At 47.9% G+C, this 13,476-nt stretch overlaps 1 protein-coding gene across 1 annotated transcript in view; it reads left to right on the top strand.

The window, feature by feature from the left end:
• The window catches only part of SNX1 (sorting nexin 1), a 33,473-nt gene extending 21,553 nt beyond the window's left edge, over positions 1-11,920 (top strand). Inside the window, 8 exon segments of the mRNA XM_026684090.2 lie at positions 1,336-1,411; positions 4,654-4,767; positions 4,913-5,006; positions 6,343-6,548; positions 8,334-8,477; positions 8,756-8,836; positions 10,319-10,390; positions 11,479-11,920. Coding sequence (XP_026539875.2) covers positions 1,336-1,411; positions 4,654-4,767; positions 4,913-5,006; positions 6,343-6,548; positions 8,334-8,477; positions 8,756-8,836; positions 10,319-10,390; positions 11,479-11,529 — 838 coding nt within the window. The 3' untranslated portion in view covers positions 11,530-11,920.
• The last annotated feature ends 1,556 nt before the right edge of the window (positions 11,921-13,476 follow it).

Genomic DNA, 13,476 nt, shown 5'->3' with positions numbered 1-13,476 from the left:
ACAAATGGTTTTCACCTTTTTCCTTTGCCGAAAATGCTTGTGGGTTTCCCACACTTATTCCAGCATTCCTTGGTAGTTGTCCATCCCAAGGCCAGTTTAGCTTTCTAGCCCAAGAAAATCCGTAACAAGCCAGGAAGCAATTCCACGATGGAGTGGAGACTTGAATCTAGGTCTCCTTACCTTGGTTCTCTTGATGTGTACCTCATTTTTTCTTCAAAAGATCAAGATAGCGTACACAAAGAACACAATCGGTGTTTCTCAACCGTGGCAACGTCAAGATGATGGGCGTCAACTCCCAGAATTCTCCAGCCAGCGCAGCTGACTGGGGAATTCTGGGAGTTGACATCCACTCATCTTAAATTTGCTACCAGTTGGGAAATATTGGTGTATATATAGTGAGAGCCAGATAGAAGGGTGCGGTGGCCTAGGAGCGGAGCTCTCGTCTCACAATCCGGAGGCTGTGAGTTCAATCCTAGGTAGAGACCGATATCTCTGGGCACAACTGAGAATATATCTGCTGGGGGGAAAAAAACCTCCACAGTGGTAACAGGAAGGGCATCCAGCCAGTAAGCATTCAGTTGTCCAGACTCCACCCCGCAAGGCATTATGGGGTCGTTAAAAGAAGATGATATAGTGAGAGCAGGTACAGGGGGCACATTGTAGCATAAATTGTACTTGGTTTGCGCCAATATAACCCTTCTTACTTCATCCACACCTGAAAGCAGGGAGGGGAAAGATCTGTTTATATATATATTTGTTTTGTTTTACCAAGAAGAATAAAATGCAAAACAGGAAACATACATCTAGCGCTAGCAACAAAAGGACGAAAAATGGTGTCCAAGAAAAGGGGGAAATGACCCACATTATCAGATAAATCTAACATTAAACATGAAGAATCCAGCCCAACTGGATGGTGGGAAAAAGAAAACTAGATACATTCTCTTCTATATAATGGGTCTACAAACAGTTATAAGTTTGTTGTAAGCTTTCCCAATTCTTGTTTAATAAGAATACTATATGAAATAAATATTCCCAGATGAGAGCATCTCTGTCTGATAATCAAATCGACCCAACACCTAATCATAATAAATGGGTGGGTGGGTGGGGGAAACCAGATCTGATTGTGAATCAACCATTAGATTTGAGTGGGTTTTTTTCTTTTTTTAGTTCTCCTCCCATCCCTGCCCCTACATTAGAAGGAGGTTGTGTCTGTGATCTTGGCTCCTCTAATCCATGGAGGGTGTCGTGGAATGCCAGCCCGCCTTGTTAAATTCTCTTTTAAAAGGAGGGATTCTTCATGTCAGTAAACGGGACTTCTCTACTCCCATTCTGCAGATATATTCAAAGAACCGTAAGCCACCCCACCATGCTGCAGGACCCAGATGTCCGGGAATTCTTGGAAAAGGATGAGGTAGGTTTGCTACCGTCACCAGGGTCTGTGCTTTTCATGGACTAAGCCAGCCCCCCCCCCCCAACCATTTGGCCCCCAGGGACCAGTTCCATGGAGAGGTTTTTTCCGAAGACCAGAGGAGGTGTGTGGTTTGGTGTGTTGCTTGCAACCCATGCGTGGGGCTTCACTTGTTTGCGCGGCCCGGTTTCTGGCATGCTGGGCCCCCCGGTGCTGGTTCACGGACCTGAGGTTTGGGGCCCCTGGCTGTTCTGACCAAGGCTTCCTGAGACAGTAACAATCACGCGCTGTTCCCCAAAACTTTTTTTTTAAATTTCAACAGCTGTGAATTATATGCATTCCCAGCCCATAATGAGCCCCAAACAGTTTGTGAGTAGTCCAGCAGAAGCCTGCCGCAGTCTTTTGGGATAAGGCTGATAAGCACCCACCTTTATCTCTCTGGAAATTCTGCCAACGACTAAATTGCCAATTAGCTGTACAAGGCCAAACGGAGCACGAAGTCAACACGGAGCTTCAGAGTTTAAAGTGACCAGAACGAACAAAGTTGCTTCCTGCAAAGGTTCCTGTCCCTTTGCTACTCCCTTATGTCTTATGGGAGGGGCCAATCATCTCCAAGCCTTACTCCCGAGTTGCCCCTTTTGTCTTAACTGTTCTTGCCTTCTGGCAGCTCTGCGCAAGCGTGCACGGGGAACAGGCTCCTCCTGTTCCTCTTCCCTGCTGACGTCACATTCTGGAGGCTCCAGAGTCGGCACATAACTCTCAGATGGCCCTGGCCCTGTCTCTGTGTCAGACGCAGATTCCCTCGTCCGAGCCCTACCCAGACTCCAGGACTGGCCCCTGTTCCTCCCCACTGTCCGACTCTGCTGTCAGCTCCGCAGGCCGCCAACGGACCACAACACTGGCCTAAGCGAGCTTGGCATGAGGTTATTGGAGAAACCGACCCACAGTTGTGTGTTTTTTTTTGCTGTGCTTGAGTTCAGCTTAGTTCCTGTTTTCAGGAACAAGCTGCTTTTTCGAAAGGTGAGAGAATGGGGTGAAGTGGAAAGCAATTTCTGCTTCTTTCAGAACAAGCCAACCATGGGAAAAGAGTGACGCAGATTGGCTGGGTGGAAAGCGGGGTCTGAAGGTCTTTGCTGATACAGCCGGTTCCCCTTGGTTCTCTTCTGCTGAACTATGTTCAAATCGGGCTCTAGGTGAAGGGGTGTCCAACCTTGGCAACTTTAAGACTTGTGGACTTCAACTCCCAGAGTTCCTCAGCCAACCTTGGCTACTTTAAGACTTGCGGACTTCAACTCCCAGAATTCCTCAGCCAGCTTTGCTGGCTGAGGAATTCTGGGAGTTGAAGTCCACAAGTCTTAAAGTGGCCAAGGTTGGACACCCCTGCTCTAGGTGAAGGGGATTGCAACATGCTGGCTGGACACGGCTCTCCTGGCCAAACCAAGAGTCCAAATTCTCCTACTTTACAAAGAAGCTGCTTGAGAAAAACCTTGCCTTTTTCTCCCTCCCTCCCACCTATAATTTATGTTTATCTGCCGCTCCTTCCTCCTCCTCCTTTCCCCCACAACAGCAACCACCACCCTGTGAGGTGGGTTGGGATGAGAGAGAGAGAGAGAGAGGAACTGGTCGGTCACCCAGCCGGCTTTTGTGACACACCGTCTCCCTGGGATTGGCCCAAAGTCACCCGACTGCTTTGATCGCCAAACTCTTCCTGATCAGTCCTGGTTGACTTGAGTAGTCTCCGGTCTAATCCAGCCAAGCTTATGTTTCTAACTCAAGAAAGTATCGAAACACACCAAGAATCATCCAGTGAACTCCATGCTGGAGAGGAGACGTGACTCTCAATCGTCTCACCTTGGTTCTGCTGGTTTAGACCCCCATTGGTTGTTCAAGAGATCAAGATGACGTACACAGTATAGATCAGTGCTTCTCAACCTTGGCCACTTTTAACGTTGCACAACATTCTCAAGAGACTCTTCCCATCCTGCTTACAATCTTTATGAACTGTTGCCTTCCGGCAGGAGATACAGAACAGTTAAAACTCAGACCACACGTTTTTCTGAATAGTTTTTATCCCAGAGCTATAATGGCGCTTAACAATGAACTTAAGCACCACCATCAGTGAGCTGTTGGACAGGATTATTTGGTCTGTTGTGTGGATGCTTGTGTGTTTTTAGGGGGGGCGGGGAATTTTGACAGGTGGGGGTGTGTTTGGGGATTGTCGTGTGTGTGCATGTTGAGTCTGGTCTATGGGTGTTATATGAATTTCATTGTGTGTATGCTGTGTATGTATGTACAATGACAATAAAGAATTCAATTCAATTAAGATACATGGACTTCAGTTCCCCAGCCAGCTTCCAATTCTGGGAGTTGAAGTCCGTACATCTTAAAATGGCCACGGTTGAGGAGCATTAATTTACCAAATATGCTGTCAACATGTAAAACATTCTTATGCCTGTTTCCAAGTTGCCATAAGAAAGAGGAGGGGGAAACCCTGAAGGAGCATACTGCAAATGCACTCAGAAGCTCATTCCAAGTTTATCTCACAAAGATTGTAACTCAGGCAATTTTCATGCAAATTCTGGGCATGAAAATCCTCTATTGGAGAGCATGATTAATGACACCCAGCCAATGAGCATGTTTCGTTGGACAATCTGGATTATGATATACCCTGGGTGGTGGGGAGAACAGGGTCATAGGTGATTGTAAATTACATATCGCAGAGTCAGCTTCATACAGGTCATGCCACTGTCAGGGCTCCGACAAATCCACCCCATTCAAATCATAAGTCTCTAGCCGCATCTCTCAGAGTTAAAAAAAAAAATTGATTTATTAGGAGTGACCATGTTGGCATTACCTGGGTGCAGCCGATACTAAGACATATTCATTCATTTCCCCCTTGACCCTGGTCTTCCCTCCAACCCCTGGATATATATTCTCCAATGGGACACATCCACAGCCAAGAGTCATCAATCTTGCTCTCCAGTAATAATCTTGCGTGCCAACAGCTTCGGCTGCCTAGCAATTATCTGAAGCATTTGAGGAATGCACTGCTTTCCCCCACTCCCTTTCTGCTGGCAACTAAAAGGTCCCAAGAAGTATTTTTTAGTTGACAGCCAGTATATCGCACCTAATAAATCCTTTGAAGTTTTTTGAAGTTTGGCTCGAGGCTCATGATTTCATTAGGGCGTTCGCTGGGATCCTGACATACGCACTGTGGTGGGTTTTTCTTCCCCTCTTCTTTTCAGCTGCCACGGGCTTTTGGCACCCAAACCTTGAGCGGAGCCGGCCTCCTGAAGATGTTCAACAGAGCCACTGATGCAGTCAGCAAAATGACCATCAAGATGAACGAATCGGACATTGTAAGCCGCCGAGCATCTCTTGCTCCGTATGAAAACCACCCTGTATCTTGTCCCTGACTGGGTTGCCTGAGATTGTCTGAATGCGCAGTCCTCTTCCTACGATGACTTGTTGGGGTTGGTTCTCCGCCCCGTCTCTCCCCTCTAGTGGTTTGAAGAGAAACTCCAGGAAGTGGAAGGCGAGGAACAACGTCTGCGGAAGCTCCACGCAATTGTAGAAATGCTGGCCAATCACAGAAAAGGTAACTCCCTTGATGAACTAGCTACGGGAAGTTGGAAAACTGTTGTCAGTTTTGGATTTCATCACTTGGAAACCTGACAACTGTAGGGTCACCTTTCAGCTTTACAAAAACTCTTAAGATTTGGAACCTTGAGTTGAGGACAGGCAGTCCTCGAGTTGAGAATGTCCGACTTAAAGACGACCTCCAGGCCAAGTTGTGAGTCCTATCTACATCTTAGTGGTGGTCTCTTTGGCGCCATAGTGGCTCAGTGGTTAGAATGAGGTATTGCAGGGTAATTCCGCTCACTGCCAGCAGTTTGATCCTGACCGGCTCAAAGTTGACTCAGCCTTCCATCCTTCCAAGGTTGGAAAAATGAGGACTCCCGATTGTTTGGGGGGATCTATAAACTGCTTAGAGAGGGCTGTAAAGCCCTGTGAAGCAGTATATAAGTCTTAAGCACTATTGCTATTATAAACCATGATTCCCCTCTACGATATAATTCCTCCCTCCACCACCCTCCAAAATTACTTATCTGAAAAGCCCTTAAAATGTGGTTTCGTCAACAGGCTTGGGAACCCCGAATGGAGCAGAGCCAATCAAGTGGGTGATTTTATTGTGTCGTGGCTGCCATGAAGAATGAGATGTGTGTTTTGTTTTGATTTGTTTTGGGTTGGGTTTTGTTTTTTTCCTAACAAAAACTGGATTTTTGTTATAAAGACAAAATTCGTAAGCCACCTAGGGTCCTCTATACATGAGTTGGCTGGCTCTATAAATTGGATTAATAGATAAATAAAAACCCTGGGTTTACTTTATAAAGACTGGGAGGGCAGAGTGTACTGAGCTCTTAATTCCCAGCAACCTTAGCTGGAGGACCAAGATTTTGGGAGGTTCAGGCAGGGGTGGAGTCCCCACATGGCCCATTTTGGATGCAGGGAAGTGCAGAGCGCATGCGGGCCTCCCTGGAAGTTTGGGAAGGCCAGAAATGGGCCTGTTTCCGGCTTCCAGGGAGCCTCCGGAACCTAGGGAGGCCGTTTTCGCCCTCCCGGAAACTCCAGTAAAGCCTCCGGAGTCCGGGAGGGTAAAAACTCCCCCCCCTCCTGCCGTGGTGCAGGAGGCCAACTAGGCCGCGCCCACCATGGCCATGCAACCAGGTAGAGAACCCATTGCTAAAATTTTTGACGCCCACCCCTGGGTTTAGGGGTTTAGATTTGACGGCATTTTTCTCCCAATCTGGCATCATCAGCATCCTCTCCTCCTCGTGAAGTTGTGTCCATTGGGGGCCCTTTTTTTTCTGCTGGGCTTCTGTGTCACTAGCCAGGAAGTGCCATCTTCCCACACCCCGCTTTCTGTCCTCCAGAGCTGTCGCTGAATACCTCTCAGTTTGCCAAGAGCCTGGCTATGCTGGGCAGCTCAGAGGACAACACAGCCTTGTCCCGGGCCCTTTCCCAACTGGCCGAGGTGGAAGAGAAGATCGAGCAGTTGCACCAGGAGCAGGCCAACAGTGACTTCTTCCTCCTGGCGGAACTCCTGAGCGACTACATCCGTCTCCTGGCCTCCGTGAGGGTAAGGGCTGCAGGTGTCTCGCCTGTGATAACCCAAAGGGGCGTGGCACAAAGGCAACACAGTCACATAAGTAAGAAAAGTCCCTGGAAATACCCCCAACTTTGCCCCCAATGTCCAGTTACCTTTGGCTGGAGAAAAAACTCTCCCAAGAACAGTCTTTTAAGTGGAGGAAATTCAGTCCGAAAACAAAGTACATACAAACTGTAACTAAAAATCCACACAAACCACGCTGCAGCAATTAACTGGATGGGGTAGGAGAAGGAATTGCAGACTTCAGAGGCCATCAAAACACACAGTTGGGAAGACGCCTGGAATCCAGATAAGCCTCAACAAAACAAGATAATACACGATTTGTTTCCAACAAGTTGCTGTGCGCAAACTCCCTTTTTAAACACTGTGTTCCCAGCTGCAGCTAATGAAGGGAATCAGGGCCCTTTCCTCCCCCGTAAGCCACGCAACTCACGTTGCTCCGTTCCTCCCTATGTGCCCTAGGATGAAGAGTGCGTGGGCCTGGATCTTCCACTGAACTCCCTCTCGTTTGTTTTACCTCTCCCCTGCTCTGCCCAGCCGGACTTTGCCCTTCCCCAGTTTCCTCCACAGCCAACGGAGCCTCCCTCTCCCTGTCAGCTGCTCGGCCTCCCCCTCCGAATCAGATTCCGACAGGGGCATGACATCCCCAAAGGCAGGGGTGGATGGTGCCCACAAAGCTCCTTGGCCACTGTGGTGGGCGAGGGCTATGCCGGTGGTCCATTAGGCTGGCAGGAGTCTATAAAGGAGAATATTTGTAGCTCTGGAGTCCTTGGGGCTCTCTGAGCTTGGTGGTTTTCTTGCAGACGTTTCATTAACTCTAGTAACATCCCCAGTGCCAGAAGGACATATTTTCATGTTGAACGGAGAGCAAACCCCACTCCCATTTAGCACTGATGATGTTGCCTAGTTGGATAATGAAACATCTGCAAGAAAACCACCAAGCTCAGAGAACAGCAGTGACCTCCGGTAAGAGTTTACACCATTTAAGAGCCGAGTGGCGCAGTGATTAGAGCGCAGTGCTGCAGGCTACTTCTGCTGACTGCTGGGTGCCTGAAATTTGGCAGTTTGAATCTCCCCAGGCTCCAGGTTGACTCAGCCTTCCGTCCTTCCAAGGTGGGTAAAATGAGGACCCAGATTGTTGGGGGCAATATGCTGACTCTGTAAATCACTTAGAATGGGCTGTAAAACACTGTGAAGTGGCATATTTGTCTAAGTGCTATTGATAATGCCCCTTCCTTCCTTCCTTCCTTCCTTCCCCTTCCTTCCTTCCTTCCCCTTCCTTCCTTCCTTCCTTCCTTCCTTCCTTCCTTCCTTCCTTCCTTCCTTCCTTCCTTCCTTCCTTCCTTCTTCCTTCCTTCCTTCCTTCCTTTCTTCCTTCCTTCCCCTCACTCTCTCCCTCCCTTCCTTCCTCCCTTCCTCCCTCCCTCCCTCCCTTCCTTCCTTCCTTCCTTCCTTCCTTCCTTCCTTCTGGTTAGAATGCAGCATTGCAGGCTAACGCTGCCCACAGTCGGCAGTTCAATCCCGACTTGCTCAATATTGACTCAGCCTTCTATCCTTCCTGAGATGGGTAAAACGAGGACCCAGATGGTTGGGGGCAAGAGACTTATCTCTGTAAACTGCTTCGTTTACAAAGCACCGTGAAGCTGTATATAAGTCTTTAGTGCTATTGCTGTTTACCCTGGACATTGTCACGGGTCTGAGCTCAGTTTCCCCATGGGTGATCTGATGCTTCCAGTGATGAATCTCTCTCGACAGGGTGCCTTTGACCAGAGAATGAAGTCTTGGCAGCGCTGGCAAGACGCCCAGGTCACGCTGCAGAAGAAACGGGAAACGGAGGCCAGGCTTCTGTGGGCCAACAAACCCGACAAACTTCAGCAAGCCAAAGAGGAGATCTCGGAGGTGAGCGGGAGGGAGGCCTCTCCTGAGCATGCCCAGCGCAGTTTTCACCGGACGTGAACCACCATCGGGCCACTTTTAAGTGACCCCAATAGTTGCAGGCGGCTTTTGAATTTGGACGATCTGGACTTTTTTCAAAAAAAAAAACTTTTTTAAGGATGCATTCCTCTCCTCCCCTCAACGTAGTTTTGCTTCTGCTGACGAGGCAGCACTGCTGCATTGTTTAACCAGGTTCTTATATTTAAAAAATAATAATTCTATTTCGTTTTCTATTTCTTCAGTGGGAATCTCGCATGACCCAGTATGAACGGGAGTTTGAACGTCTCTCTGCGGCCCTCCGGAAAGAGGTCTTACGGTTTGAGGTAGGCAAAACCACACCTCCCCAGTTTCACGGCGGCCAAAGAAGCAGAACTAATGTCAGGAAACGTCTGTCTCGCCACCCCCACAAAGATTCACTTCCCAGATTGAGAGAGCCTGGAGGATCCGCTTCCCTCAGCAGCTTTCTCGGCCTCGGGGAAAAGGAAGGCGAACCAAGTAGGGGACTTCAGAGATAGTTTAATTACCCGCGTTTCCCTGAAAACAAGACCCTGTCTTTTATTTTATTTTATTGTATTATTTTATTTGTGTGTGTGTAGATAGATAGATAGATAGATAGATAGATAGATAGATAGATAGATAGATGATAGATAGATAGATAGATAGATAGATAGATAGATAGATAGATAGATAGATGATAGATAGATAGATAGATAGATAGATAGATGATAGATAGATAGATAGATAGATAGATAGATAGATAGATAGATAGATGATAGATAGATAGATAGATAGATGATAGATAGATAGATAGATAGATAGATAGATAGATAGATAGATAGATAGATGATAGATAGATAGATAGATAGATGATAGATAGATAGATAGATGATAGATAGATAGATGATAGATAGATAGATAGATAGATAGATAGATAGATAGATAGATAGATACTGTAGATAGATAGATAGATATACACATATACACATATACACATACACACTCCCACACACACACACACATATATATTTGCCACCAAAAAAGGCACCAGGTCTTATTTTCGGGGGATGCCATCCACTGACGAACCTCACTTGCGCACATCGTCCCGGCCTCCTTTTCGCTGTTAGAGGCCTTCAGGAACTTCTACTTCTGCAGCCGGCAAGGCTTTCCTGAAGGCCTCCGCAGCCAATAACAGCTCTGGATCGATCCAGAGCTTTCTTATCAGCCACAGAGGCCTTCAGGAAAGCCTTGACAGCCTTGCTGGCTGCAGAAGAAACGGGCTAGCAAGGCAGGTGTTGGGATGTGCAAGGCCTGGCTATAACTGTCCAAAGGTAAGTAGTAGGGTAGCTCCACCCTGAGTCCCCACCCTAGCTTAATTTTTACCCATCCACTCTGGAGTGGGCAGGATCTTAATTAGGGCTTATTTTTTGGGGGTAGGGCTTATATTGGGCGCACATGTAAAAATCAAGCTAGGGCTTACTTTCAGGGTAGGTCGTATTTCCGGGGAAGCAGGGTATCCATCAGCCCCCCCCCCCCTACTCATTTCACATTTAAAAGATGCAGGTTAGCCGGTCACAGCCTCCGTTTCGACTTCTTGATATCCCTCGTGAAACTAAAAGTTCAGTTGCACTTCCCCAGAACGTTGTGTAGTTGGCCATTGTCTGCTTTTTAAAAAAAAAAAATTTTTTTTTTACTTTTGGACATATAATTGCCAAGTCAAAAAAAAAATACATCGTCCACCTCTGGAGGTTTGCAGTATCCTGTTCCACAGAAGATAACCTGCGTCTGTGTTTTTGTTTCCGTTACAGAAAGAAAAAACAAAAGATTTCCGGACACACGTGACCAAATACCTGGAAACGTTGCTCCAGTCACAGCAGCAGGTGAGAGAGAGAACGGCCCTGTGCATCCCCTTCGCATGTGGCGTCATATCCTGAATTTATTTATACGCTTGGCTTATAAATAAGTTATCGCATCCCCTACACTGATGCCTTCGGTCCCCTGCAATTGATGCACACTTAGATGGACTTGGACTTGATGCACACTTAGATCTGCTTTAGTCATCCCGATAAGGTGGAGCAATATAAGATCTCAGCAAATCAGCCTCATACCTTGGAGGCTCATATAGTTTGGGCTTTTCCTTTCATGTGAGTAGGCCTTTATTTTATTTTATTTTTTTATTTTAAGCACTTAGAAATAGCCCTTAGACTTATATACCGCTTTACAGTGCTTTACAGCCCTCTCTAAGTGGTTTATAGAGTCAGTCTTTTGCCCCCCAACAATTTGGGTCCTCATTTTACCCACCTTGGAAGGATGGAAGGCTGAGTCAACCTTGAGCTAGTGAGAATTGAACTCATAGCAGTTGGCAGAATTAGCCTGCAATATTGCATTCTAACCACTGGGAGGGAGGGAGGGAGGGAGGGAGGGAGGGAAGGAAGGAAGGAAGGAAGGAAGGAAGGAAGGAAGGAAGGAAGGAAGGAAGGAAGGAAGGAAGGAAGAAAGAAAGGAAGAAAGGAAGAAAGATAGATAGCAATAGCACTTAGAAGTCTACCACTTTCCAGCCCTCTCTAAGGGTCCTCATTTTACCCACCTCAGAAGGATGGAAGGCTGAGTCAACCTTGAGCTGGTCAAGATCAAACTCCTGGCTGTGGGCAGAACTAGCCTGCAATGACTGGGGATGACTGGCCCAAAAGTCACCCAGCTGTGCCTGGTGATCGGCCCAAAAGTTCCCCCAGCTGGCTTTCATGGCTAAGGTGGGACTAGAACGGATTGGCCCAAAGTTGCCCAGCCAGCTTTCATGCCTGGGGTTGGACTAGAACTCACCGTCTCCCGTTTCCAGCCCGGTGCCTTCACCACTTCCATGGATTACCAGGAGGTTTGTGATCGATGAGGGGAGTGGGATCCCAGGAATCTTTCCGATGAGCGGCTGGAGAATTGATCTCTGATGTTTTCCTCCTTCTCCCCTCCACAGCTGGTTAAATACTGGGAAGCCTTCCTCCCGGAAGCGAAGGCCATCTCCTAAGCAGGCTGGGGTCAGCCTTCCTCCTGAACTGGACTTGCCTTCATCACTTAATACCTCTTGGCCTTGGATCCCGCAGAGCTCTGATCCTCCTTCGACCAAGGAGCGGTTTCCCCAGCTAGTAACTCTTCTAACTGTATATTATTATTATTTTCCATTTAGATTCATATATGAATATACACACACACACACACACACACACACACACATACATATATATATATATATATATTTTCCTATTGAAAAGAGACTCGCTTCCTGCTTTGCAACCCAGGAGTAGGGGAGCGCAGGCAGGGAATGGGCCCCACGGTTTTCGGACTTCGAGGTTGAAGCCACGCAGGACTTTCGGTGGCGCCACCCACAGCAAATGAAATAAAACTTAAAATCAGGGCAAGCCGGCTCACGCGTGTCTCTTTGTGTGTCTCTGTGTGCGTGTGTGTATGTGGTGGGAACTTGGTTGCAGTTTCAGAGAGTCCTCGACTTACAAAGCGTTCGTTCAGTTACAGCAGCACTGAAAAAAAAAAAAAAGGGACTCGGGACTGTTTACCACGCTTAATGACCCAGTGGTGGGATTCAAAATATTTTTTACTCCTGGTTCTGCACCCTTCTTATTTGCGGCTGGTGGCTACGGCTGCTCCTTCTAATACCCTTCTATAATACCTTGGTAAGACCACACCTAGAGTACTGCATCCAATTTTGGTCGTCATACTATAAAAAAGAGGTTGAGACTCTAGAAAGAGTGCAGAGAAGAGCAGCCAAGACGATTAGGGGACTGGAGGCTGAAACGTACAATGAATGGTTGCAGGAACTAGTCTAGGGAAGAGAAGGACCAGGGGAGACAGGATAGCAGTCTTCCAATATTTGAAGGGAGAGGGAGAGAAAGAAAAGGAAAAAGAGGAAGGGAGGAGAGAAAGAAACAAGGGAGAGAAAGTGAAAGAAAAACAAAAAGGGAGAGAAAGAAAAAGGAAGGAAGAGAAAGAACGAAAGAGGAAGAGAAAGGAGGGGAGAAAGCAGGAAAGAGTGACTAGAAGCTAAAACATGAACAGTTGCATGAACTGGACCTGGCTAGTCTAGTAAGGAGAAGGACTTGGGGAGACAGGAGAGCAGTCTTCCAATATTTGAGGGGCTGCCACAGAGAGGAGGAAGGGGTCAAGCTGTTCTCCAAGGCACCCGAAGGCCAGACAAGGAATAATGGATGGGAACTGAACAAGGAGAGATTCAACCTAAAAACAAGGAGAAACTTTCTGACAGAACAATCAACCCATGGAACAAAAGTTGTGGGAGCTTCATCCCTGGAGGCTTTCAAGAAGAGATTGGACTGCCACCTGTCAGAAATGGTGTAGGGCAGGGGTCCCCAACCACCGGGCCGCGGACCGGTACCGGTCCGTGGATCACTTTGCACCGGGCTGCAAAGAAAATAAAAATAAAATAAAAATGGCGGCTTTCTTCGCCTTCGGTGAATGCTGCTGGGATCAGGGATCAAGGACACAAATGAAAGAAGGGGAGGGAGGAAGCAACCAAAGCCTGTCCTGCTCTCCGGCTCAGTGGCTTCGGTTTCCTCCCGCCTCGTTCCTCTCTCAGTCGCTCTCTCGCTGCTCCACCAGCCCAGGAAGAAACTGCTTCAAAGGAGCCGGCAGGGTGGCTTTTCCTGTGGGCGCAGCTCCCCCGAAGCGCCCGTTCACCCCCACCCCGCCACCAATCAATCCAGGTTCAATCCAGTGCTCCGTTCTGCCTGCCTGCCTGCCTTCTGCCTGCCTGCCTGCCTTCGTTTGTTTCGGAGCAGCTTCGGCTGAGAATAATAACTATTCGCCTCTTTTACTCAGCCGAAGCTGCTCCGAAACAAACGAAGGCAGGCAGGCAGGCAGAACGGAGCACTGGATTGAACCTGGATTGATTGGTGGCGGGGTGGGGGTGAACGGGCGCTTCGGGGGAGCTGCGCCGACAGGAAAA

The sequence above is a fragment of the Notechis scutatus genome, chromosome 11 (genome assembly GCF_049901735.1).
Source record: "Notechis scutatus isolate UNSWTSFEM ecotype Mainland chromosome 11, rNotScu1.2, whole genome shotgun sequence".
In the NCBI taxonomy this organism is placed as follows: Eukaryota; Metazoa; Chordata; class Lepidosauria; order Squamata; family Elapidae; genus Notechis; species Notechis scutatus.
This window is presented reverse-complemented; position numbering and strand designations above follow the sequence as displayed.